General features: G+C 49.3%; 1 protein-coding gene across 4 annotated transcripts in view; it reads right to left on the reverse strand.

The window, feature by feature from the left end:
- STAC2 (SH3 and cysteine rich domain 2) overlaps positions 1–26,295 on the reverse strand; it is a 311,435-nt gene that overhangs the window by 49,266 nt on the left and 235,874 nt on the right. For 3 of the 4 annotated variants that reach the window (XM_069634715.1, XM_069634713.1, XM_069634716.1), the window contains 2 exons: positions 2,510–2,565; positions 2,314–2,423 (listed from right to left, as the gene is read on the reverse strand). In XM_069634715.1, coding sequence (XP_069490816.1) covers positions 2,314–2,423; positions 2,510–2,565 — 166 coding nt within the window. The remainder of the gene's footprint in view (positions 1–2,313; positions 2,424–2,509; positions 2,566–26,295) is intronic. The other variant, XM_069634714.1, reaches the window with a different exon arrangement.

Here is a 26,295-nt window from a genome sequence, read left to right on the forward strand (position 1 = left end):
AAGCTCTCCAGTGCACGGCTTACTTTATGGGAAGAACCCAGCAGCCACTCCACAGGAAGGTCTCCAGTGCATGGCTTACTGCAGGAAATGGACCCAGCAGCCACTTCACAGGAAGGTTTCCAGTACATGGCTTACTTTAGGGGAGGGACCCATCAGCCACTCTGCAGGAAGCTCTCCAGTGCATGGCTTACTTTAGGGGAAGGACCTAGTGACCACTACACAGGAAGCTCTCCAGTGCATGGCCTACTCCAGGGAAAGGACCCAGCAGCCACTCCACAGAAGCTCTCCAGTGCATGGCTTACTTTAGGGGAATGACCCAGCAGCCACTCCACAGGAAGGTCTCCAGTGCATGGCTTACTTTAGGGGAACGACCCAGCAGCCACTCCACAGGAAACTCTCCAGTGCATGGCGTACTTTAGGGGAAGGACCCAGCAGCCACTCCAAAGGAAGCTCTCCAGTGCATGGCTTACTTTAGGGGAAGAACCCAGCAGCCACTCCACAGGAAGCTCTCCAGTGCATGTCTTACTTTAGAGAAATGACCCAGCAGCCACTGCACAGGAAGCTCCCAGGTGCAGGGCTTACTTTAGGGGAAGGACCCAGCAGCCACTCCACAGGAAACTCTCCAGTGCATGGCTTACTTTAGGGGAAGGACCCAGCAGCCACTCCACAGGAAGCTCTCCAGTGCATGGCTTAATTTAGGGGAAGGACCCAGCAGCCACTCCACGGGAAGCTCTCCAGTGCATGACTTACTGCAGGGAATTGACCCAGCAGCCACTCCACAGAGGTTCCCGAGTGCATGGCTTACTTTAGGGGAAGGACCCAGCAGCCACTCCACAGGAAACACTCCAGTGCATAGCTTACTTTAGGGGAAGGACCCAGCAGCCACTCCAGAGGAAGGTCTCCAGTGCATGGCTTACTTTAGGGTAAGGACCCAGCAGCCACTCCACAGGAAGGTTTCCAGTACATGGCTTACTTTAGGGGAAGGACCTAGCGACCACTACACAGGAAGCTCTCCAGTGCATGGCCTACTCCAGGGAAAGGACCCAGCAGCCACTCCACAGAAGCTCTCCAGTGCAAGGCTTACTTTATGGGAAGGACCCAGCAGCCACTCCACAGGAAGGTCTCCAGTGCATGGCATACATCATTGTAAGGCGCCAACAGCCACTGCACAGGAATGTCTCCAGTGCATTGCTTACTGCAGGGGAAGGACGCAGTAGCCACTCCACAGGAAGGTCGCCAGTGCATGGCCTACTTTAGGGCAAGGAGCCAGCAGCCACTCCACAGGAAGGTCTCCAGTGCACAGCTTACTTTAGGGGAAGAATCCCGCAGCCACTCCACAGGAAGCTCTCCAGTGCATGGCTTACTTTAGGGAAAGGACCCAGCATCCACTCCACAGGAAGGCCTCCAGTGCATGGCTTACTGCAGGGAAAGGACCCAGCAGCCACTCCACAGGAAGGTCTCCAGTGCATGGCTTACTTTAGGGGACGGACCCAGCAGCCACTCCACAGGAAGCTCTCCAGTGCATGGCTTACTTTAGGGGAAGGACCCAGCAGCCACTCCACAGAAGGTCTCCAGTACATGGCTTACTGCAGGGAATGGACCCAGTAGCCACTCCACCGACGTTTTCCAGTGCATGGCTTACTGCAGGGAAAGGACCCAGCAGCCACTCCACAGAAGATATCCAGTGCACGGCCTACTAGAGGGGAAGAACCCAGCAGCCACTCCACATGAAGCTCTCCAGTGCATGGCTTACTTTAGGGGAAAAACCCAGCAGCCACTCCACAGGAAGCTCTTCAGTGCATGTCTTACTTTAGAGAAAGGACCCAGCAGCCACTGCACAGGAAGCTCTCCAGTGCACGGCTTACTTTAGGGGAAGGACCCAGCAGCCACTCCACAGGAAACTCTCCAGTGCATGGCTTACTATAGGGGAAGGACCCAGCAGCCACGGCACAGGAAGCTCTCCAGTGCACGGCTTACTTTAGGGGAATAACACAGCAGCCACTCCACAGAAAGGTCTCCATTGCATGGCTTACTGCAGGGAATGGACCCAGAATCCACTACACAGGAAGCTCTCCAGTGCATGGTTTACTGCATGGAAAGGACCCAGCAGCCACTCCACAGGAAGCTCTCCAGTGCACGGCTTACTTTAGGGGAAGGACCCTGCAGCCACTCCACAGGAAGCTCTCCATTGCATGGCTTACTTTAGGGGAAGGACCCAGCAGCCACTCCGCCGGAAGCTCTCCAGTGCATGGCTTACTTCAGATGAAGGACCCAGCACCTACTCCACAGGATGGTCTCCACGGCTTAACTTACTGTAGGGGAAGGTCATTGCTCTCCTGCGGCAGGAACTTGTAGAGGGCCACATAGCAGTACATGGGGGAGATCTCCTTTCTCGTAGCAGTCCTGGAGCCCGGCAGCGAGATCTGCAAGGAGAGATCTCACATGTTAGAACTTGCCAATATGAACCTTCACAAGAAAGTGTAAACTGCTCCAGAGCCCCCCACAGTACCTGCTCACTGACCTTCTCCTCTGTAACGGGGGCGTCGTTCTCCACAGGTGCAAAAACTGGACAAAAAGGGAGAGAGAGAAACGGTGAGACAGTGAGGAGCGGGAACAGCACGGATACTGGTTAACAACAAAGAAAGCTATAAAGTGAGGGGGGCAATAGAAAGAGCAAGAGATGGGGAGAACTAAACTGGGCCGAACAGTGAATAGATAGATGACGTGAGAGGGACTCAAATGGTGCGGGAATGATGGAAAGAGAAGAAGGACGAGGAGAACAATAGAGATGGTGGAAGAATGAAGAGAGAGATGTTGTGAGGAGGGAAATAATGAGGGAGGCGAGTATTGTAAAGGAAGAGGGGCGAGGGAGGAGAAGAACACAAAGAGGAATTTTGAAAAGACAGGCAGATGGAGACAGAACAATGGAACGAAAGGAGGAAAAGAAAGAGAGATTTGGGGGAAGACAGGTGAGGAGGGGTCAGGGAGAAGTGTATTCTTCTGAACCCAACCCATGACCCTAGCTCAGTGCTTGGGCGCTGTTAGGAAGTTCAATTCTGGGCCTTTGGCTAATGTTATTGAATCCAACTCTGAGCCCTGGGGTTCTGTTAATGGACATGTCTCTCAGCCCCAGGGGGAGATTGCAGGAGGGGGACGTGAGCCCTGCATTGGGTCTTTTGGTAGAATTCTAAGCCTGTGGGTGCTGCTAACGAGCGTTAATAAGAGAACGTGTGCGATGTTACATGGCAAATATCCGAGTTCCTCTGTGGTTATCCTGTCGCTGCCGCAATTCAAGCCCTTGGGGACGCCACTGCTGGGTAGAAAGGTTAGTCATTGTGTGATGTTACTTAGTTGGTGCATCAGTGCCTGGGTGATTTTACAGGACATATGTTTGATCCCTGTGGGTTCATTGGGTGATTTTACAGGGCATACCTTTGCTAATGTAGGATTCCTCAGGCGATGTTACATGTCATACCTACCTTTGACCTTTAGAATTCTTTGGGTTATGCCATCGGCCACAACTTTGACTCCCTTGGGATTCATTGGGTGATGTTGGAGGACATACATGCAATCCCACGGAGGACATACATGCGATCCCTCGCGATTCCTTGAGTTATGTTACATTTCCTAAATGTTATCCTACAAGGTTCCTCTGGTGATGTTTCAGGCCATTACTTTGATCTTTTTGGGATTCCTTGGGTGATGTTATAGAACATACATCTGAACCCTCAGGATTCCTGGAGTTCTATTACAGTTCATAACTTTGATCCTACAAAGTTCCTCGGATGATGATTCAGGCATTCATTTGATCCCTTATGATTGCCACAGTGATGCTACATACCATGACTTTGATCCCATAAGATTCCCTGATAATGTCACAGGTCCTAACTTTGATCCCCAAGGATTCCTAAAGTGATGTCAAAGGACATAACATTTGATCCCTTAGATTCACAGAGAGCTGTAAAATGACACTTTTGATCCCTTGTGATTCCTTGGATGATGACTTTGATCCCCGAGGATTCCTAAAGTGATGTCAAAGGACATACATTTGATCCCTTAGGATTCCTAGGGAGCTGTAAAAGGACACTTTTGATCCCTTGTGATCCCTTGGATGATGCAGACGATAAGCAGAAGAATGTGCCCTGGACTCTTAGCATGCAGTTTCGGGGAAGATATCTGAGCCCTTTAATTTCAGTTTCATGGACAAAATCTGAGTCCTTTGGTGCAGTTTCAGAGGAGAATCCTGAGTTCTTTGATTAGTTTCTGGGAACTATCGGGAGCTCGTGGATGCCATTTCGGGTGGAAGCCTGAGCTGTTAGGTGCAGTTTCAGGACAGAGTTCTGAGCTCTTCGGGCAGATTGGTAGGCAGAAATCTGGGTTGTTTGGTGCAGTCACTGAACATGAATTCCGGCACTAGCTGCTGTCACTGGACAGACATCAGAGGTCAGTGCTGGAAATGGAAAACATTTGCTCTGGGAACCCTCTCACCCTTGTGGGGGAGAGGACCGAGGGTCATGGCCCCCGGCCCAGTCACGGAACACAGTATCTCTTCATGGAACCCAAGCCTGGCGATTTGCATAAAAGAACATTTTGTGAACATGAAAATGGCCACATTTTTAAATCTGACACATGTCTGTGATGGCGATTTAGTAAGAAACCCTTTTGAGTGAGTAATAGAAGTTGGACTTTGCTCTTTTCATTGGTCACTACTCACCCTAACAAAAAGAAGTTGTGTAAACTGCAAGTCAGACATGCCAATTCGGGCAGCTTTTGTACAGAAAGTGATGCTTTGGTTCTTTCTGCGTTCAGTCTTGCGGGCCACGTCTTCTGAAGCATGGGCTGATTGTGAACAGATCTGGGAATTTCCTATACCTCGGGATGGAGCAAGGCTCTAGCAAGCCACACGTTGCCTGAGCTCCAGCCGTATTGATCTGGCCCATTTCCTACCCTCTAAGGGGTAAAAGTCTGGACTGCCAGCTTTGCTAAGAGGTCTCTGTTCTCTGATGAGCGACTGAGGGTGCAGTTTGCCCTCCGTTATTCTGACTTAAGAGCTAAGCTACACCTCACTGATGATGCCCACTGAGGCCGAAACATGTCTGAGGTTGCTTGCAGTCTTGCGCAGAAAGGATGTGCCCGAGCAGTTTGGGCTGGACTGCCCTGTTTTGGGTTGGGACCAGGTCTTTCCTATTCTTCTGTAATGGCTTGCCGGGCGAAGAACGATGGTCTGGAGGGTTGCCCAGAGCTGTGCCTTTGGTTATGATTGATTCAAAACCTTCCAGCCACCACCTTTTGGCTTTGCTTATGGTCTCACTTCAGTGCACCCCATATATTTGCAGCCGCTCACCAATGTAGACTATGTGGCTCCCCCTTTTCCAAGTCCCTGGACCATGAAATGCAGAATAGAAATCATGCATAATACTTTCACGCATGCGTGTACTCATATTTCACTGGTTTAGGAGATGTTGGAGTTTCTGACAGGTGGAGCAGATGCACGGAGCAAAATGTATGGGTCCGCCACCCCCATCTTCTCCGCCTGTCAAAAATAAATGCTTTTCCACCTGCATCTGATTGGCGGCAGAAAAGCATCACATTCCTACAGACCGGCACCAGTGGGGGTGGACGAACATGACTAATTTCTCTATTCAGGAAAATGTGCAGATTCCTAGCAAATTTTCCCCATTCTGCCAATTTCAACCGCAGTGCGGAATTGGCAGTTCGTGACCTTTTTCTGCCTCAAAATTTCACTTTTTGTAAACGACATTTTTTATGTGAAAGGGGTGTTCGCCCCTTTAAATGTAGGTTTTTGCCGACATTTCGGTTGTGTGTGTGTTTCGGACCACACAAAAAACGAAATTTAGTCAAAAAAGGCCATTTCCGCCACAAAAAACAGTGGGGAATCCCCCAGCCGGCTGAACGGAATTGCTGGCGATTTTTTTGCACATTCCGTTTCACCAAAAGAATTTTCGCCCACCCCTAAGCACCGCCTAAAATCTGGTGGATTCCATAGGAATCCATTGCATGGGCCCTTCACCGTGCACGCAGCGCAAGGAGGCATTTACACTTCTTTGCACACCAAAGTGCAAATAGTGAATGTAAACCTGGGTCCGCCAGGAATTGCGTTCATTCTAGTACGTAGGTGCACACAATGGTGGTCGCCACTGTGGGGTTCGAACGTTCTACAAAACAAGCCCCCGAGTGTTTAAAATGCACAAATGTGCCAAATTCCACAGCTTCATCACTGTGCCTACAAGGGGACAGCTGCTGTGTTCTCTCTAGATTAACCAATAGGATGTCTGCATCTACTGACCTAGCGCCTTGATGCCTCCTGGTTTTTGTTTGCGCTTTATAAATCCCATTGGATTACATACACTACACATGGGCTAAGCAAATCCTTGTGCAAGCATTCTCAACTATGTTATGAAGCACCACGATTATTCCGCTATTTATTGCGCGCAAACCTAGCTTTGGAAAGACCATCTGCCATTGGTCAATTCGGACCTGTCCAAAGTTGTCAACTATCAACACAAACAACCAGGAGAAATCCGGTTCCATTAGGGTCTACGTGCACCTAGCATAAAAGGCGATGTGGTCTAGGGGCTTCTTCAATGACCTTGGAACCTGGATACATGGGTTCTAACCATGGCATGGGCACTTCACCCAAGACCTGTGAGGTTCTGCACAAAATTGCTTTCATTTTGGGCCGGTGGTGCTTTATAAGAATTAAATAATAATAATAATTTTACTGTGGCTCAAATGGCAAAAATGAACAGAAAGGGTGTAATAAAATGTAATTAGTTAAAAAAAAACTGTGCAACAGTGTGCTGTCCTGTGGTTTCCCAATTACACATTTCACTCCCCAACATAGCCTGGCGTCAGGGGACAACGTGCTTGCCTTGGAAGCAGGAGGACACTGAGCAGCACAGGTTCGATCCCCGGGTCCGCGCTTAGAAACCTCTGGGTATTAAGCGCGATATAAATACCCAATCATATCATGTCAGTCCGGTTTCAACTGGACTTCACGCACCAGACAATTCTGTGTACAACCTATCAGGTTCCAGGCCCTCCTATTGCCATCACAGGGTGTGTCTTAGCTTCCCACTGGAGCTACCTCCGTGCCATATCACAGAAGCATTGAGAACACAATTGATCAACGTTGAGCAACTGAAAGCCACTAACGTGTTCCCCAAGCTGGACTTCATGGTCGAGTACCACCAGCTGGGCCTAGAGCCATTCTCTCGATACATTGCAACATTTGCCACCCATGTTGGATTTCACTCTAGCAAGGCCTTCTGGGTGTACTCGGCAGTGGAAGTCTCCCCTAGCAAGATCTGATCTCTGGACTGCTTAAAGGCCTTCAAGAGTTCGTAATGTCGGTAAAGAGATCCCGGTCTACACCGCTGGGGCCCACGCTACGACCATTGTTTCAAAGTCTCAGCGAAACTCGTTTTATGCTACAAGTGTCAGATTTTGCTCCATATTATCCGGTTGTTTGGCTTTCAGCTATCCTTCAACCAGAATTTTGCTGAAAAACGATGGTCTGGCGGGGTGCCAAGAGCTGTGCCCGTGGTTATGATTTATTCAAAACAATCCAGCCGTCAGCTTTTGGTTTTGCTTTAGTCATCCGAGTCGAAACATGTTTGGGGATGCTTCTGGTCTCGTGCAGAAGGGATATGACCTAGCAATTCAGACTGGACTGCCCCTTTTGGGGTGGGACCAAGCCTGATTTGCATATGGTCTTTCCCCTTCCCACAGGCTGAAAAACAAAGGCCTGTAAGATTGCCCAGAGCTGTGCCCGTGGTTATGATTTATTCAAAACCTTCCAGCCATCAACTTTTTGTTTTGGCTCATTATAGCAGAACACCTAGTATTTTAACACAGGTGGGTCACGCTTGACTACCCCATGCCCATGGAGAGCTGCGGCGATTCATGCACGCAAGGAGGAAAGCATTTTGTGGTGAATATGGTAATAAGCAGACTTCGGTGGAGGCCATCACTCAAATCCTGCGAGCATACAATGCAACCCCTCGTTGCATGACTGCACAAGCACCAGACGTCCTTGGTTTCGGTCGACGGACCCGCTTAAAGCTCCCTCATATGTCAGACTACAGAGAAGACAGGACTGTCAGCAAGAGGGATGAGCAGAGAGAACAGTCAGCGCGGCAGCGCAAGACGAACATCAGTCTAGGATCGCAGTATAAGGGGAAGGACCCTGTTATGCGATTCACGCTGCACCCAAGCGCATGCCCAACACCAGGCCCGGTCCTGGAATTTGCGGGGCCAAGTGCAGCAAATTAAGTGCGGGCCCCTTCATTTGCATTTGATAACATCACAGGAAGTGACATCACAGGAAGTGACATCACAAGATAATGACCACTACCTATGTAGGCAGCAGCGAAACATGGTAAAAAATAAATATATATAAATAAATAATCTGAGAGGAGAATTTCCAATAACTACCCTAGCAACGTATAAAAGGTGCCCACCTTTTAAGCCCAACAATTTATAATGAAATATTCCAAAGAATATGAAATCCAAACATGATACATGCACTTTGATGTGTTCTTGTGGTTAAGCGTCTGCATTGGAAACATGACAACCTGGTGTGAAATCCTACTAGGTGAACACTTGAGCAAGCAAACTTAATGCTAGTCTCAAAAACACAGAACCCGGGTTGCGTCTACCCATTGAAAAAGGTGGGCAGACGCTGTCCACCCACATGTATTGACTTTTGCCCTGAAAATCAGTGCAGGGCCAGAACCAGCAAACTATCCCCTCGAGTCTCCAGGATGACGACCTCTCTTGTCACATTCTTGGTAAATATCCATGGCTCACTTGCAGGCTTCATATATAATGTGAGGAAAATGTTCCATTCTACTTAATTGCTTTTTGGCTGGGTAAATATAAACATATGGAAATAGGGCAAATAGCTAAAACGATTTTGTGCAATATGTTTAATTCTGCTGTAGGAAGGCACAGATTGTAGGCAGCTAACTGCTGCTTTGCATGTGCTTTCAAAATAAAAATGCCCCTTTGCAGTTCTTAACACAACAATGGTCTCTTAAATAATAAATTGTACCCAATTTAAACTCTCTGCTTTAAGAAAGAAAGTGATCAGCAGTGCTTCTGAGGCCCCCCTGCGCCTATTGGGCCAAATAGGGGTCGGGGGGGGGGGGGTGTTTGTCTCTACAGAGTCGCAGCAGGATGTTGATAGATGACAAGTTGCCTCAAACGAGATACAAAGGAACAGGGAGCCAAACCTGAGAACAGCCGCTTTTGAAAGATATTCCGGCCAGCTTCATCATGCAGGCTGCAGTGTGTGCCGCCTGTGAGTTCAGGTACTCTGAGCACACGGCCCACGCTGCCGCCTGCAAGAGGGAGTCAACGGTCCCCTCAGTGCAGGGCCCTACCATGCGCGGGGCCAAGTGCAGCCGCACATGCAGCACACGCCTCGTACGTTTGAAATACAAATAAAGACCGGCACACCTAAACATGTATTCTTTTTCCATGTGTTTAATAAAAATTGAGGGTTGAAAAATACTCCTGCCACTCCCCCGCCTACCGCGCCCACATTTACTTTTCGGCCCACTATAGGCAGCATGTAGGGTACATTCGGCCCTTTGGCAAAATCAGTTGTGCACCCCTGGCTTACAGTATCTTAGCTCCTCCAAGGGCCTCTTGTTCGTCACCACGCATGCGCGGATGGCAGTGGCCCAGAAGTCTTATCCGCACTGAGCGGATGTTGGAACGGGAACTCAGGAAAGGCACCGGTTCCCATGACAACCCTGTTGAACTGACGCCGAAGGACGAAATACAGGACCCCAGCTGCATAATCAGATACAGCGGGGGTCCGCTCCAACAGATTCTCTGAGGGGGGCAAATAAGCCTGTAAACGTTCATACCCAGAATTAATCAAAGCAGTTGAGAGCTGTTTTAAGTGCGAGCGTGGCAGCGTACTGAGGCCCTGGGTGCCCTGACCTTAATTCATAGGAATCTAAGACGTCTCGTCGGGCAGTACTCGAGGAGTTATTGTTGGGTATAAATTTCATCAGCAATAGGCGACTTCGGGTTGCATTCCAGCTGGACTGCGAACACAGGATCTCACAACAACCGGGAACATACCTCTCAACTTACACGCTTTTGGCAGTTTTTCACCCGCCAACATGGGGTGTTGCTAGGTCTAGAAAAGATCAGGGGCTACGCTGATGTCGGGACTGGCGGGACTCAGGGCTAGCTAAGCCTTTTGGTTGTAGCACCTGAGCTTCTATCCTGGGCTAAAACCAAAAGATACGGGGCTATAGCCCCCTTAGCCCCCCCTCTAGCAAAGCCTCTGCCCGTCAAGCTACTGACCCTTCCATGTAAATGAAAGGGCTTTCACCCACCAAAAGCAAAATCGGGTGTTTTCACCCGCCATGGAGTGACAAAACGTTGAGAGCTATGCAGGAACAGCAATCAGGCCTTGCCGGGTTAGGTCATATTGGGTATAAGGTGGCAGCTGTGTGTCTAAAATGCTTCAGACTACTGTCGGAGCAGAGCGGCAGACCCTCGTATTGCACGCCGACAATGGCCCCAAGCTGTGCCTGCCACCCCTATGATGTTGGGATCAACAGGACCAGAGAGAAATTGAAGTTAAGTGGCTGCTACAATCAAAATGGCCGACACCTTCTTTATTTAATGCAAGCTCCAGTACTTCTGTAAAGTAACAGGGCAGACATGTGTCTATGCTATTATAAAAACGTGTCCCCGCTGCTTGCCTCCCATTTGTTCATAGCAGGTATTCCCTTTCCTTCTTTTCAATCCTCTTATCTTCCCCTGCTAACTAGTTCCTTCCACAGGCTGCCTTAATACCCCTGGCTGGGGCACAATACGCCATGCTACGGACAAGCCCAGATGCCCTAAAACCTCTACAGTAGTGATTTGGCACAGTAAAAAAAACAATGAACAGAACTAACAATGCACTCTTGCAGGATAGTCACAGAACTGCCATAACCCAGCCTTCCTCTAACTCGGAAGAAAATCCTGCCTCCTTTAACCCTGCCCAGAGGCTTTGCTAGGGGGGGGGGCTGACGGGGCTATAGCCCCGGGTCTTTTGTTTGTAGCCCCGCATAGAACCCGAGGGGCCAAAACCATAAGGCTAGCTAGCCCAGAGTCCCAACATTATCGTAGACCCAGATCCTTTCCGGACCAAGCAAAACCATTGCAGCCCTTCCATAAAGCCACCTTCCTCTTTCTCGAACACAAATCGTTCTCTCCTGTCCCCTGCCATTCTGCAGCCGTCTGCTCTTTTGTCTTCTGCTGTAAAAGTTTGTCAGGAATTGGCTGGGCGGTGGTTCCCATTTCTCTCTCTTTATTTATTTATTTATATATATAGCCCTTTAGGATGTCACCCCTCGGAACACCAAAGGACTAACTGAAAGATAGTCATGATAGGAAACTAACGACTGAATACACAGGCTGACGGAGACGGAAGTACTAGGACGCCTCATCAACAGCGCACGGACCCTGAACCATTCCAAGCCCTAATGGACCCCTGTCACAATAGATAGCAAGAGAATAGGTAGCACCAACCTCTGTTCCACACCCAAAGGAAAGGTTCAGACTTACCTATCGCTAGATATAACACTCACTAGGCTACAGCGGGGACAGTGCCGCACCATTACACACCACAGCGAGACGGCCTATAGGGAATTAGCAACCACCCCACCCACAGGGATACAGCTCAAGCAGAACCAGAAGTATCAGAATCCGGATACAGTATCAGAATACAGACCCCACTAACCCAGCCTTCAAATCTTTGCATACTCAACCCACATAAAACTCACACAACCATCTCTCTCCCAGAAATCCGCACACACTTTACCACACTGTATCAACAACACAAACAGCACCTACAGCACACGAGGTCTCGACCGATCCAATACTTGCACCAAAGCCCAGCACCCGGTGAATACCGAGCTGAAGCCGCCAACAGCACACCACCTCTCCCACTCTCCTACTCCCGCTCCACCCCACTAACCTTACCCGTCCTCCTTATTGTTTTCAGATCCACCAGAGCGCCTGCGGAACCAACTTTATTGGTGACGGTGTGCCTTATAATTACCTTTAACATAACATAACATAACATAACATAACATAACATAACATATATCTGTAAAGCGGCTTAACCCCCTAAGGTAAACGGGCGTTAGCAGCGTACACAGGAAAAACAACACAAGTTAAAACCAATAGGCAAGTACAACTAGATAAAACAAGGGAGAGAGGACATGGAAATAAAATCACATAAAATACAGACAGAAATAAAAAAAAACAATAAAACAACAGGGGCACACGCCATGGCAGCAGAAGCAGCACCAATCACTGAGACTATGTAAAAAAAGGTTTTCAATTGTTTCTTAAAAGCATCAATGGTGGTCTTAAGCCTCAGAGAAAGAGGCAGGCCATGCCACAATTTAGGGGCAAGGTAATCAAAGGAGCATTCTCCTGCTCGCTCCAAGTTGACGAGCGGAGCCTCAGAGAATGAGGCACGGCATTCCACAATTTAGGGGCAAGGTAATCAAAGGAGCATTCTTCTGCTCGCTCCAGGTTGACGTGCGGAGCCTCAGAGGATGAATCACTGCATTCCACAATTTAGGGGCAAGGTAATCAAAGAAGCATTCTTCTGCTCGCTCCAGGTTGACGTGCGGAGCCTCAGAGGACGAGTCACGGCATTCCACAATTTAGGGGCAAGGTAATCAAAGGAGCATTCTCCTGCTCGCTCCAAGTTGACGTGCGGAGCCTCAGAGAATGAGGCACGGCATTCCACAATTTAGGGGCAAGGTAATCAAAGGAGCATTCTTCTGCTCGCTCCAGGTTGACGTGCGGAGCCTCAGAGGATGAGTCACGGCATTCCACAATTTAGGGGCAAGGTAATCAAAGGAGCATTCTTCTGCTCGCTCCAGGTTGACGTGCGGAGCCTCAGAGGACGAGTCACGGCATTCCACAATTTAGGGGCAAGGTAATCAAAGGAGCATTCTTCTGCTCGCTCCAGGTTGACGTGCGGAGCCTCAGAGGACGAGTCACGGCATTCCACAATTTAGGGGCAAGGTAATCAAAGGAGCATCCTCCTGCTCGCTCCAAGTTGACGTGCGGTATCAATAGCAAGTTGCAATGGTTTGATCGGAGCACCCGCCCTTTCCGATACATATTCAGTCTTGGTTTCAGATAGGCGGGAGACTCGACAAACAGACAGTTCTGAACAATAGAGAGCCGCCTAAATTGTGTGCAATCCAGAGCCAATGGTGCGGCAGTTTCATGATTACCGCCTTTGAAGACCTGGCACTATCCGGACCGCATGATTTGGAATTGTTTTTAACTTGGAGTGGTTGCATTGTGCAATACCTGCCAAAAGGCTGCCACAATAGTCTATTCTTGCCCCAAGTGTGGCCCTGGCCAGTGAGGCACAGTTTTGGACAGAGATAAGTGGGCAGATCTTGCTCTAGGGTCTAAGACTTTAAGCAGATAGTCTATCCGAGATCCATGCAAGCCATGTACCCAGAAGGGTTTGAGAGGTTAAGAAGACTCCCGGTAGCCTCTGTTGAGTGTCGAATCCTACGTTCTGCAGGCAGTGGTAGGGGGGATGCGAAATACAATGAAAGATGGATTGCAGCTTGTCAAGTTAGTTTAGTGTCCAAGTATGAGATTAACTAAACTGTTTTATTACTGCAACTAGCTAGCAGAGTAAAAAGACGATCCCACCTGGGTTTAAATAATCCCGCTTTAGAAATTACATTTTTAGAAGGTTCATCAGGGCCCTCGAGCAGGGGTGTTGCTAGGTGTGGAAATGATCCTGGGCTACACTAATGTCAGGGCTGTCGGGACTCGGGGCTAGCTAGCCTTTTGGTTGTAGCCCCTGAGATTCTATCCAGGGCTACAACCAAAAGACCCGGGGCTATAGCCCCCCCTAAACCCGCCCCCCTAGCAACGCCTCTGCCCTTGAGCATCCTTCCTGGGATGCATGGATCCCTCTCCACCAATCGGCTCGAAGGAATGCTGCCAATGGGCTCAATAATTCAATGTTATGCTGCAGTTGCTTGTTTGGCAGACAGTGTGCCCGGCTGGTTTAGGAGCTAGGTTGGGACCAGGCAGGTGGGCTACCTTGCCCACCTATATGGACTGTACTTCCGGTACTATGATTGGAAAAGCGCTTCTCACACTGTAGTATAAGTGCCTGATTCTGAGCCTGGAAGAAAGGTACTGTCGAAACCAGGCATTCTACCCTCCAGTTTCCAGAAACACCATTCTTAGGTGGGTGGAAGAATTGGCGGGAAGTTGTCATCCTCCAAGAAAGGTTTAGCTTATACAGGAAAAACTTGTGAAAGAAGATGTTACCTACACCTCACAGCTGCTGTATTTTAACTCCTTTTTATGCAAAAGTAGGGCTCTGCAAGGAGAATGCTCTTGCAGTGTATGGTCAACACAGCAGTTGTCAGTTGCTACATTCGGCACAGGCATGGGTCGAGGCTTTTAAGTCACTAAGTCACATTCTTTCTTTCACAGAATGCGATACTTTTAACCAAAGTGTTGCTCCTCCACAGAACAACACTTTTCTTTTTGCACCTGGACTTCAGAATTCCCTTGCCTGTCCTGTACATCGCTTTCTTGAGGGTTTTGACATTCAGAAGGCCTGAGTTTGCAGTAATTGCTGTCCATGGTGCTGATTCTTCTGGGCTCAGTACCAGTGCTTCTCACAAGCCCGATTCACAGGCCAATACTCACAAAACCCTACTTCTGTGGTCAGCACCTCATGACTATATTCATCTGCAGGAGCTAAACCAGTCCCTGGATGTCTCAAACACTCTGGCGCCTGGTGATGCTTGGTTTAAGCTTCCTGTCAGAGGGATCTGCTGCGTGTTCTCATGCCAGACCCTGAAACCACTTTTTAGTCTAGTGTTGCACTTCTACAACAAGCGGTATTAGTTTATTTGACCTAAAACAATTGACCTAATGACTTTTTGATGGAATTCTGCATAGGTGATTTGGCCTTTGGGGCAATTTTGTTGTATATATTGCAAAATACCAACCCTGGAGAGCAGGGGTTGCGGGGGGTGTCCCTCGTGTTGGATATTTAGCAATTTCAGGGGTGCAGTGATGTCCCCCGCTTCCTTAAAACTGGAGGAGGGGGGCCAACAAAGAAAATGCATGTGTGTTTAAATTGGACCCCGAGCAGATAAATTGCGGTCAGTTTGCTGCGATCAACAAAAATGCGGTCAAACACACCGAAACCCTACAAGCCGGACACAACAGGCATTCTGGGCAAGCTTCTGGATGCCAACCTTAGTTGCTTGACTTCCAAAGCAACGCCAGCATTCGTCTCAATGCATTACAGGCAGGAACGGTGCCCGGCTGGGTGCAGGATACCAAGTAGATATTTGGTGCCACGCAGGATGACTGGAATCATGTTGTTCTTAGTAGCCTCCCCATCGGAGTCAGGATGAACACAGTTTGTTGGTTGCCCCCCTGCCCCCATCAATTCAGCACTAGCCTATCCTGGCCCTGGAAGTCATATTCTGGAAGAGAGAGATTTGCTACTGGCTTGAACCCAGGTGTGTTAAAAGTGCGAGTCTGGCTCAGCACAATATATATGGGCAAGCGGGCTTGTTTCAAATTCAAAAATAATAATTTAGAGTGCGGTGCATCTCTCTTGCAAGCAGCAAATGCGAGCCTTTAAAGTGGGTGTTAATGCATGGAGCGAGAAATGCAAGCAGGGGTTTGTTTCCCTGTGCAATGCATTGCCATCTACCTGTTGGGAGCTTGGTCTCTGGGTGCAGAGGAATGGCAGGATATAGAAGCAGGGCAGGCAATTTGGCTCTGCAACAGAAAGGCTGTCTCAGGTGTGCAGGAAGGGCATTGTGCTACATCTCTGCTCTCCATATGGAAACCTCTACTCTTTTCATCCTGATTAGCCCAATACAAATGTCTTTAACCCAACCCCATTCTGCGAGCCTCTTAGCCAGCTTGCTGGAGGCACTTGCACTCAGACATCAGTGGGACCACTTTGTCGTTGCAAGGCCCTGCTGGATTTTAGATTGCGGTGTTTTATTCCTTAGGGAGGACCTGAGGACTTACGAAATGCACAGGGCCTGCTCAGGGGTTTTCCTGACTCCTGGCTGCAAAGTTAAAGGTCGCTAGGCGGAGTTGTGCGGAGTTAAGGCACTCAGCGCAGTACTGTGGAGAGTGTTTCTTTGCTTTCTATCCAAAGTGAGAACGCGAGGAGGTGTTGGATACTTAAACCCTTTGGAACCGCGGAGCAGAGTTGTACAGAGTTGAGGCAGTCAGCGCAATCCGCACTGGCCGTCCTGGTTTTTCTGGTCATCCGGATCACGGGTGAGTCTGATTGATTGACTGAACTTGGTCCGCTCGCTTCTCCCCTCCTATTTGATTGTAGCCTGATTGCCCGCCCCTGGGGATTTCACAGGCGGCTCTCTGTGCTGCTCGCTTACAGTTGGCGAGTGTAATCCCACAATTAAGAGGGCGTATTTCTGCTTCAGCTCATGTAGGACCTAAGAAGTGGTAATACAATGATGCCAACCAATCACGCCCAGATTTCGGATGCCAAAATGTTAGCAGCTATGAATTTACCCCGGCCTCCCTCCCCTAGTGCGGGTGGTTTATTCCCAATGAAAGGAAGATCATCTGACCTTCTAGTGCCCATTGTTGGCCAGGAGACACAAAGATCCCAACTTCTTTCACGATTGTTTCAGCAGCAGGGTCACAGGCATCCTGTTCTATCGCTCCTCCCCTTGTGGATGACTTGGTAACTGTGGATACCCCCATACCTCTTGCTCTAGCACCTACTGATGTCGGGGGTGGTATTTTGGTCCGTGAGTCCCTGCCTCTTGCCCCCATCCCTCACATGGCTCCAATCGATCTGAGCCCAATGGAGACTCCCTCGGACTTGAATTTTGTGTCTTGTCTGATCGGGATCAGTACTATCCTCTTGGCTCGACTCTTCTGCATCATCATCGACTCCATGCCGCCTCCCTTAGCCCCTATAAGGCTCCCTGCAGCCTGGAGAAGAATTGAGGATCGTAGTGGGGACAGCCAAGATGAACCTTTGGCTAAAATCAACCAAGTAGTTTGCATTTTGGATTCTCTTCATGAAGGTTTTCAGCGGGAAACTAAATCTAATCCCATTCTCTTGGAATCTCTGCTGTTCAAATTCGACAATATAAACTTGCATCTTGCTGCTAAAGAATTTTCGTTCGAACATAAGAAAGCTCCGTCACAATTTTCAAATTCTATGCGGCCCGTTTCGTGTGATACGGTAATCGTCTCACAGGATCAGGCTAGCTCAGTGGAGCCTGAGCAGGGTTCTTGTGCCGGGCTAACTTTGCAATATGGTGACGCACACTTAGAAGTGGATAATCAACTCCTCGTTCCTGCTGACTTGCAATCCACCAATGCCAGTACCTCTTGCAACCAAAAAGCCCCCCGCCCCATAATATTGAACCATTTAGTCACATCAACGGAAACACAGTCCTTGCAAAGTCGGGGTTCCGCATCAAATGCAGAGGTTATCTGTGTAGATGATTTGATTAATCGAGGCGCATTCAATCAACCCTTGGTTACTGGTGTTTCTGTCCTCCTTAACCCACCCCTGAGACACAGGATCTGTGCTACACAAGCAAAGAAGCTCAAAAATTGACATCTCAATCAGTCTAATAAACAGACTTCACGCAAATTCTTGCGCTCACTCTTTGCCCAGCCTGCGGTGAAAGCCGCTTTGTTTAATGTCCCCAAAATCACATCATCCTCTGATTCATGCGTTATCAACTAACTACCCACGCCCTGTACCAGCAGTGCGTCTCGGGCTCACGAGGTATCCTTTCCGTTGCTGACACTGGATTGTTTGAATGGGGCTGTAACTCCTCCTGAAGCATTAAAAGCTATTTCCGTTCCTGGTGGCTCTTTGCTGAGTAGTGCCTCGGAAGGTAGCCCCGCTCCTATTTGTGTACCAAGACAAGGCTTGAGTTTCTCTCTTAACAACGGTGGTCTCCCTACGAGCCTGTCGTTGGGTCCACAACCACCGACCCACGGCAACGAGCCGAAGGTAGTTAGCATGGGGCATCAATCAAACCTACTTGATGCCTTATATGGCCCTTCACGGATAAGTACTCATGAGGGTGGCTTATTCGATCGTTTGCCCATTGGCCCAAGGGGTCCCCAGGTACTTGGCCACCAGAAGATTGGTCAGAGCTCTGAGGAATATGCATCGAGCCATCCCTTCGGAATTCTAATGGAAAGTCTTATTTTAGACACTGGATCTCTGTTGTTGAACCGAAAGAACATTCTTCGCCTTCTGAGTGAGATTCCAGCCTTGTCTGTCATTTCTTCTAAGGACTTGGAAAGTATTGATTTTATCGATCTTTATAGAATGGACCGATCAGTTATTTTTGTGAAGTCCAAAATTGTGTTTGACATTATCCTTAGGGACCATGAAAATCTCAGAGTGCTGGGTTTTGATTTGTTACCTTTTTACGGAAAAAAGGTTTGCAGGGGATGGTCCATTCGTGGATAGGAGGCGTGTGACCTCTGTTGATTCCATGGGATGTTGTGATGTTTTTGAGGAGGAAGATTTATCACTGAAATGGAAAATTAAAGTTTCAGAGGAAAGCAGGGATTGTCCTCGTTGCTGGGTGTGTCAAATTGAGAGCTCTCTACTACTTCCGGTATCAGGTAATAAAATCGTAGCAAAAATGTCGCTGGTAAAAAAAATTGTGGCAAAAATGCAGTGGTTTGACCCGGTAAAGGTGTACTCCATTATATCATTTAAGGGGAGCGGGGGTTGCAAGGGTTTTCCCCTGTCCCATTAAATGGTATAATGGGTACAGGGGTTACGGGGGTTGTCCCCCGTATCCTTTAAATGATTGTGGCGGCAAAACCAAGGCATTTTTGCAGTGATATTTTGTATACACTGCCATTTTTGCAGCAATTTTAAGACATGGAACCCTACTTCCTCCTTCTCCACTCCACATCAGCATAGTTTTCTTTCCTTTCTATCATTCAATACGCGTTGTCATCAGGACCACTTTAACAGTCCCGAGTTGGATCTTTGGCTGAGGAACTATACTGTCATTACCCTCCAAGAAACATGGCTCAAACTTCCCCCGCTCTGGACGGTTATGCTGTTTACTTCCAAGAGGCTCGGCAGGGGGACCTTGGGCATCCCTACAGTGGTCTTTTAACCATGGTGAGATTTTGTATTGAAATAAGGGAGGTTGATAACTATGACATCAGCTTTGGTACTATGGCCACACACGTCACAATCCGTGGAGAGAGCTATTTCCAACTGCTAATTCTCAATGTGTATTGGCATTCCAGTCTAATTCCACTGTCCGACGAATTAGATCTTATCATCCAGTTTGTGAACGAGTGGGTTAATAACTTCCCTGGTGGACATATTATACTTTTGGGTGACCTAAACTCGGATTGTATCCATTGCCACCCTTTGTGTGATGGTGAGGATTCGAGGGGTCATCAAAATCTCAAACTCATTAATGGGATTAAGTGGCTTGAAGGTCTAACCGGTCTGGGTCTGTCTCCTTTGAATGGGACTGTTGTTGGAGACATTGCACCCAACTCTACTTGGGTTAATGGGCTTGCTATCTCCATAATTTACCACATCTTTGTAGGCACCTGGGTACTGGAGAAATGTGCCTTGTTGAAAATTAATCCAACCGATTTTAGCGACCAATCCATGCTTATGGCTCATTTTGATGCTCTTGTGTTGCGTTCCAACTGACAACGTATTGAACAACGGTGGTAGTCGAGTCTTGTGGAACCCCGCCTTGGCTTCTTGAGTCAATGAAACGATTGGAAGCTTTACACCTTTCCGGTGGATCATTTTGAATGCTTTGAATGCTTTGTACACAAGCTTGTTGTGGCTAATTTATCTTGGAAGAACCAGAATGGGTCAAAATCTAAGAGGCAAACACATGCTCATAATGAAGAACTTGTTCTTAGGAAAAGAGAAACGAGAAGGGCTGTGAGACAGGTACAGAACAATATGACCCTTCCTTTAACTGAGACAGGTGTCCTGGTCAGAAAAGCCTGTAACTCCTATAGAAATTGGCTGCACGGAAGTCATGCCCTTGGGTGCCAAGCCGATGCTGAGGCCCCTCCCACTTCCTGGTCCTCCTCTCCCTTCCCGCCTCCCTGCCCGCCCACCCCCCCCTCTGATTGGCTGACTGGCTGGTTCCCTTCTGGGCTACTCAACGGCTGCTCCCCCCGCTCGCTTCTTTGTTCAGCGGAGCTGGAGAGAGCAGTCGCCGGTAGCCCGGAGGGAACTGCAGGCCAAGGGAAGCCCTGCCTGTGAGTGAATTTGTGAAATTATTTTTGTTAATTTGCTTCTTGCGCTCTGAGCGCGTTGTTGTGCCTGCACCCCCCTCCCACTTCCTGGTCCGCCTCTCCCTTCCCGCCTCCCTGCCCGTCCACACCCCCCTCCACTTTCTCTTCTCCCTCTGCCTATAACTACTCCCTCCTGGGCAGCCCCCTGCCCGGCAGCCCCCCTCGGCTAAGGGCCACTTAGGCAAAGGGCGGCTCCTATGGCTGCGGCTCCCATTGTGTCTGCAGGTGTCCGCAGGGGACGCCAGGCGCCATTCCACCGCTCCATCTTGTGAACTCCACCTGCTCGCCCGCCCCACCCCTCCCCCCCACCTGTTCACTCCTTCGCAGGGTGTCTATACTCTACACTTCATTGTGTTCTGAAATTGTGGTAAACTAGGGTTTTTTCTCCCCTTGCAGGATTCTCAAACTTAGGTGGCCTCTCCACTGGTACCTTACACGCATTACTGTGTTCTGAAATTGTGGTAAACTAGGGTTTTTCTCCCCTTGCAGGATTCTCAAACTTAGGTGGCCTCTCCACTGGTACCTTATATGCATCACTGTGTTCACTGTGTTCTTAAATTGTGGTTAACTAGGGCTGCCGCTCTCTTCCTGTCCTCTTGCGCTCATCCTGTCTCCCCCCCCACTCCCTCCTAGTCCATGGTGCTCTCTGTTTCTCCTATCTTTTCTAACTGCTTCTCCATTGACTATCCTGCTCTTCTCACTAAATCTGGTAGGAAAAAGTTTAAAAAGGACTTCCTGGTCTCCAACCCAGGCCTCTCTATCGCTGACACCTGCACTAATGCCTCCTCCAAGGAAACTCTCACTGACATCCTCTTTTTCGTGCCTTCACCTGACCTATGGACCCTTCACATGGTCTCTGTGCTCTCTCCTTTTTCCTCTTCTCCCATTAATGGTGGCACCCGTTGGGACGTCCTCTTGGCCTCCTTCCACTCCTCTAAGGCCATCATTAATGTCTATGCTAATAGGACTGTCTTGGTTCAGGGACCTCAGGCCAACCTTCACCTCTTTGATAGACGCTTCCCGCGCCTCATCAACTTCCTTTCCTCTCCTGCTGTCCCCCCTCCTCTGTCCTCTACTACCTTGCCTCTACCCTCCCTCGCTGCCCCCTCACATGCTCCTTCTTCACCTCCGCAGGGCGTACCCCTGATCTGTACCCCCCCCGGAAGTCCTTCAAAGATGGCAACCTTCTCCACATTGCTACTCTTAACTCTCGCTCTGCCGTCAAACATTCCTCTGATATCTGCCGCCTTCTTGAGGAACTGGACCTTGATGTCCTCGGTCTCACTGAGACATGGTTCACGGCCAGCTCCGTCACGAGCTTTGACACACTCCTACCTGACGGCTACAAGATCCTCTCCGTGCCCAGGCCCAACCGTGCTGGAGGGGGTGTGGCCCTTATCTTCCCTGAGTGGATTCCTGCCACTGTTACTCCCACGCAGACCTACTCCTCTTTTGAATGTCTTGTCTGCCGACTCTCTCTCTCTCCTAGCCATTCCCTTACCGTGGACACTATCTATCGGCCATCTGGTCAAATTTCCTCCTTCCTCTCCGAGTGGGCGGACCTCTCCTCCTCACTCCTGTCCTCAACCACTCAACTCCTCCTTCTTGGAGACTTCAACATCCACCTGGATGCCTCCTGTGGACCCTCTGGACTCTTTCGTGACCTCTGCGACTCTCTCTCACTCTCTATTCTCTCGTCTGGGCCGACCCATTCTGCAGGGCACACTCTCGATGCTCTGATCTCTCCTGACCTTCCCCTCTCTGTCCCTCTCTCCACTCCTCTCTCCTGGAGTGATCACTTTCTCCTCTCCTCCCACCTCACCCTCCCTACCCCACAGGCAAAGCCACCCTCATCACTGCCACCTTCCTTCTCGGTCATCCGACCCATGAAGCGCGTGTCAGTTGAGGCTTTCGCTGCCACCTTCTCGCCCCCTCCTCCCCCTTCGGCTGACTCCCACCCTGACACAGCCCTCTCTACTCTCCACTCTGCTATATCTGATACTCTTGATATCCTTGCCCCTGTCATGAGAATCCGCCTGAAGCCCAAAGCCAAATGTAACTCCTGGTATGACTCAGATCTTGTCACCCTTAAACGCAAGTGCAGGGTGGCAGAGAGGAAATGGCGTGCTTCATGTGCATTCTCTGACAAACTGGCCTGCCGCCTGCTCCAAAGGCAATACCGGCTCTCCGTTCTCACTAAGAAGAGAGCCCTTATCCAAGCCCGCATCTCTGCGGCATCTAATAATTCGGCTGAACTCTTTAAAATCTGCAAGGAGCTGGCCAGCCCTGCTGCAGTCTCTACCTCTCCTGTCCCCTCCCAGGCCCTCTGCACGCCAATGGCCTCTCACTTCATCTCAAAAACTCAGAACATCCTGTCCTCACTCTCCTCCAATCACCTCCCACCCCTCTATTCCCTGCTCTACCTCTGGCCCTTTTGCAGCCACACCTCCTCTCTCCTTCTCTGCCTTTCCCCTGTTTTCTGCTGACGAGGTTTCGAGACAAGTCCGATCTATGAAAGTCTCGTCAAAACAGGTCCACCCCTATTCCTCCAAAACTATCAAGGACCACATCGACTCCTTGGCTCCTGCCCTTGCTGACTCCTGCAATCACTCCTTCGCCTCTGGAGTCTTCCCATCCCCTCTCAAGCACTCCCTTGTGCACCCCCTTCTTAAGAAACCTTCTTCCGACCCCTCCTGCCCTGCTATCGCCCAATCTCTATCATTCCCTTCCTGGGCAAACTCCTGGAGAAACTGGCCATCTCCCAGCTTAATCTCCACGCTGAATCTGTTGGTAGTCTTCATGACCATCAGTCTGGCTTCAGAGCTGCCAGAAGCTCGGAAACTGCTCTCCTGAACATCCGTGAAGACCTGCTCTTGAATCTTGACTCTAACACCCCATGTGTTCTCATTTTTCTTGATCTCTCTTCTGCCTTTGACACCGTCAACCATACCATCCTGCTCAACCGTCTCCGTGATAACCTGGGTATCAGTGGTCAGGCTCTGGCGTGGCTGTCCTGTTTCCTCTCCAATCGACCCTCCCAGGTCCAACTGGGTCCTTTCCTCTCTGTCATCTTTTTCTCTACCTGTGGTGTCCCCCAGGGATCTAACCTCTCTCCTTGGCTGTTTAACCAGTATCTGGCACTCCTCGCCCACCGCATCGCCGCTCTCTGCCCCAACTTTCAGTGCTATGCGGATGATACCCAGCTCATTTTCAGGCTACCCTCGGCCTCTCCTTCCCTCATCTCTGACTGTCTTTCGGCTATCCAGGAATGGTGTGCCGCCAACGACCTCTGCCTTAATGCCAGTAAGACTGAGATTCTACTCATCAGCACACCCACTCCCTCCTTCCCTGCAGTTCTCTGGCCGGCCTCTCTTGGCCCTTTTCCTGCTCCTACCTGCAAGGCAAAAAACCTCGGGGTCATCTTCGACTCCACACTCTCCTTCTCCCCTCACATATCCGATGTCTCTAAGAAGTCACACTACCAGCTCCACCTCCTCCGAGGTATCCTTCCTTTCCTCTCCTTCCCCCAGAAGCTCACTGTCTCTAGAGCCCTGGTTCTCTCGAAGCTGGACTACTGTAACAGCCTCTATCTAATTCTGCCTGCCTCTACTCTCCGCCCTTTGCAACTCATCCAGAACAGGACTGCGAGACTTGTCCTTGGCCTCAAGCCCAGGGACCGTATCTCTCCAGGACTGAAATCACTACACTGGCTCCCAGTGACTGCGAGGATCAAGTTACTCTGCATTGTCCACAAGGCCTCCTGGGGCCTTGGGCCAAAATACCTTCAACTCTCTTCCTAAATATCTTCCTTCTCGACTCTTCCCTCATCCGCCTCCAACTCCCTCAGGGTCAGCCGCTTCTCCAAACAACGAGTTCGGGGCAGATCTCTCTCCGCTGCAGGGGCCGCCCTCTGGAACAGCCTTCCTGCCTCCCTGAAACTTGAGGAGAACCATCTCCGGTTCCGGAAGCACCTCAAAACCTTCCTCTTTGCCTCCGCTTTCTCTCCCCCTCTCCCCTGCTAAACTTCTGAACCTGCACTGAATCTGCAACTGGGCCACTCACCGATCCCGGTCCTTGGCCCAGCCACTCTCCCCTGCACTGCCTCCCTGGCTACCCCCTGCACTGCAGGACTGTGTCTGACTGTGTCTGTATCCCTACAGCCCCCCTTCCCAGCACTTGTCTGCACTTATCTCGCACTTGCCACTAGCTGGCCCTTGTTATTTATCCTGTATGCTATTAACCATGTACTGCACTCTCCACTCTCCACTTCCCCCTTGCACTTTCCCTTCCCCTCTACCCTTGCACTTGCGCGATCTGAATGACACCTGGCCTAGTAGGATCGTTGTCTGTCTCCCCTTGTCCCCCCCCGCCTCGTCGCGCCTTGAAACACTTGTGTATAGGCGCGTTACAAATGCCATATCATATCATGTTGACTGTCCTGAGTAACAAAAATTCACAGGCCTTTTGGATGCTTATTAATGACCTGTATTCTATGCAATCAGGTCAATTGGTAAATGCAGTTTCAGAGAAAGACTGGGTATCCCATTTTAAGTCACTCTATGCACAGTCTGATCAGACTGTGCTCAGTCAGTGCGAGTGAAGCCTCCGTCACTAGTGACAATGCATATAACATCGACATAAACTATGAGCTAGTTCTGAAGATAATTAATGGGAATAGTTCCTCATGGGCCCTTGGCCCGAACAAGCTTTCGAACTTCTTATTTAAATTTCACCCAGTAACTTGGGAGACTATTTTGACCATTTTGTTTACCAATATGGTCAACGCCGAACTTTTTCTATTGTCTTGGTCCCAGGCGCAAATCATCCCAATTTACAAAAGGGTGGTAGATCGGACCCCTGCAATTATTAACCGATTGCGATCCTTGATGCTGAGCGCAAGGGTTTTACCACCATCCTGTTTCAGCACTTGGAATCATGAGCATATAAATCTGGGCGTATTGAGAAATGGCAGACATGCTTCCGAAGAAATATGGGTACATCATTAAATGGTCTTATGGTTAACTGCATCCAACATTTTTCATGGAGAAAGAATAATGACTCTGTTTATCTTGCATCCATCAATCTTACAGCAGCCTTCGATGCCGTTGACCGCAGTTTATTGTGGTATAAATTGAATGTGTGAGTTATTCCTAATGGTCTATTCAGATTCATGACTGGCCTAAATGACAATTCTAGCATTCAAGTCCTTTTGAATAATTATGGTTTTTTGCACCGTTCGATCTCTACCTCTCCGGGGTCAGGCAGGTCTGCGTCCTGGCCCCCTGTTTGTTCAACTTGTACATGGATGATGTTGGCGAATATCTGAAACCTGAAGGTTTTATTTCTCCCAAGCTGCATAACATAAGACCGATATGGTTGGTTTACACCGACGATTTTCTTCTCTTTGACTGTACCTCCGTAGGCCAGCAGCGTTTACTCAATGGCTTTTCTAATTTTGTTGATACACACTCCCTAAAGATCAACTCTACGAAGTCAAAGTTTATGCAAATTACTAATCGGAAAAAGAAAGCTCCCTTTAGTTGCCGGATTCGGTCTGAGCCTGTTGATATGACTGACACCCTTCTTTATCTGGGCTTCTTTGTAACCTCAAAAATAAACCAAATGAAATTGCGGTCCTGGCTGAGAATTCGTGCCACTGCCATGGCAAATCAGCTGTGCAGGGTGGACTCGCACTTCAGTACATTTTCCATGTTGCCTTACATTCATTTTTACAAAGGGAAAATTGTACCATTGATCCTATATGGAATATAAATGTACAATCTTACTATCTTGGAGTACCTACGTGTACTTGATGCCCTGATTTGGAGGAAAGTCTTTCGTGTCCCTGTCTCCGTCCCTCTCCTCGCAATGCTATATGAACTGGGCAAAGTTTCCTTGAAAGCTAGAGCTCAG

Source organism: Ambystoma mexicanum, chromosome 13 (genome assembly GCF_040938575.1).
Source record: "Ambystoma mexicanum isolate Mex_15411 chromosome 13, UKY_AmexF1_1, whole genome shotgun sequence".
NCBI lineage: Eukaryota > Metazoa > Chordata > Amphibia > Caudata > Ambystomatidae > Ambystoma > Ambystoma mexicanum.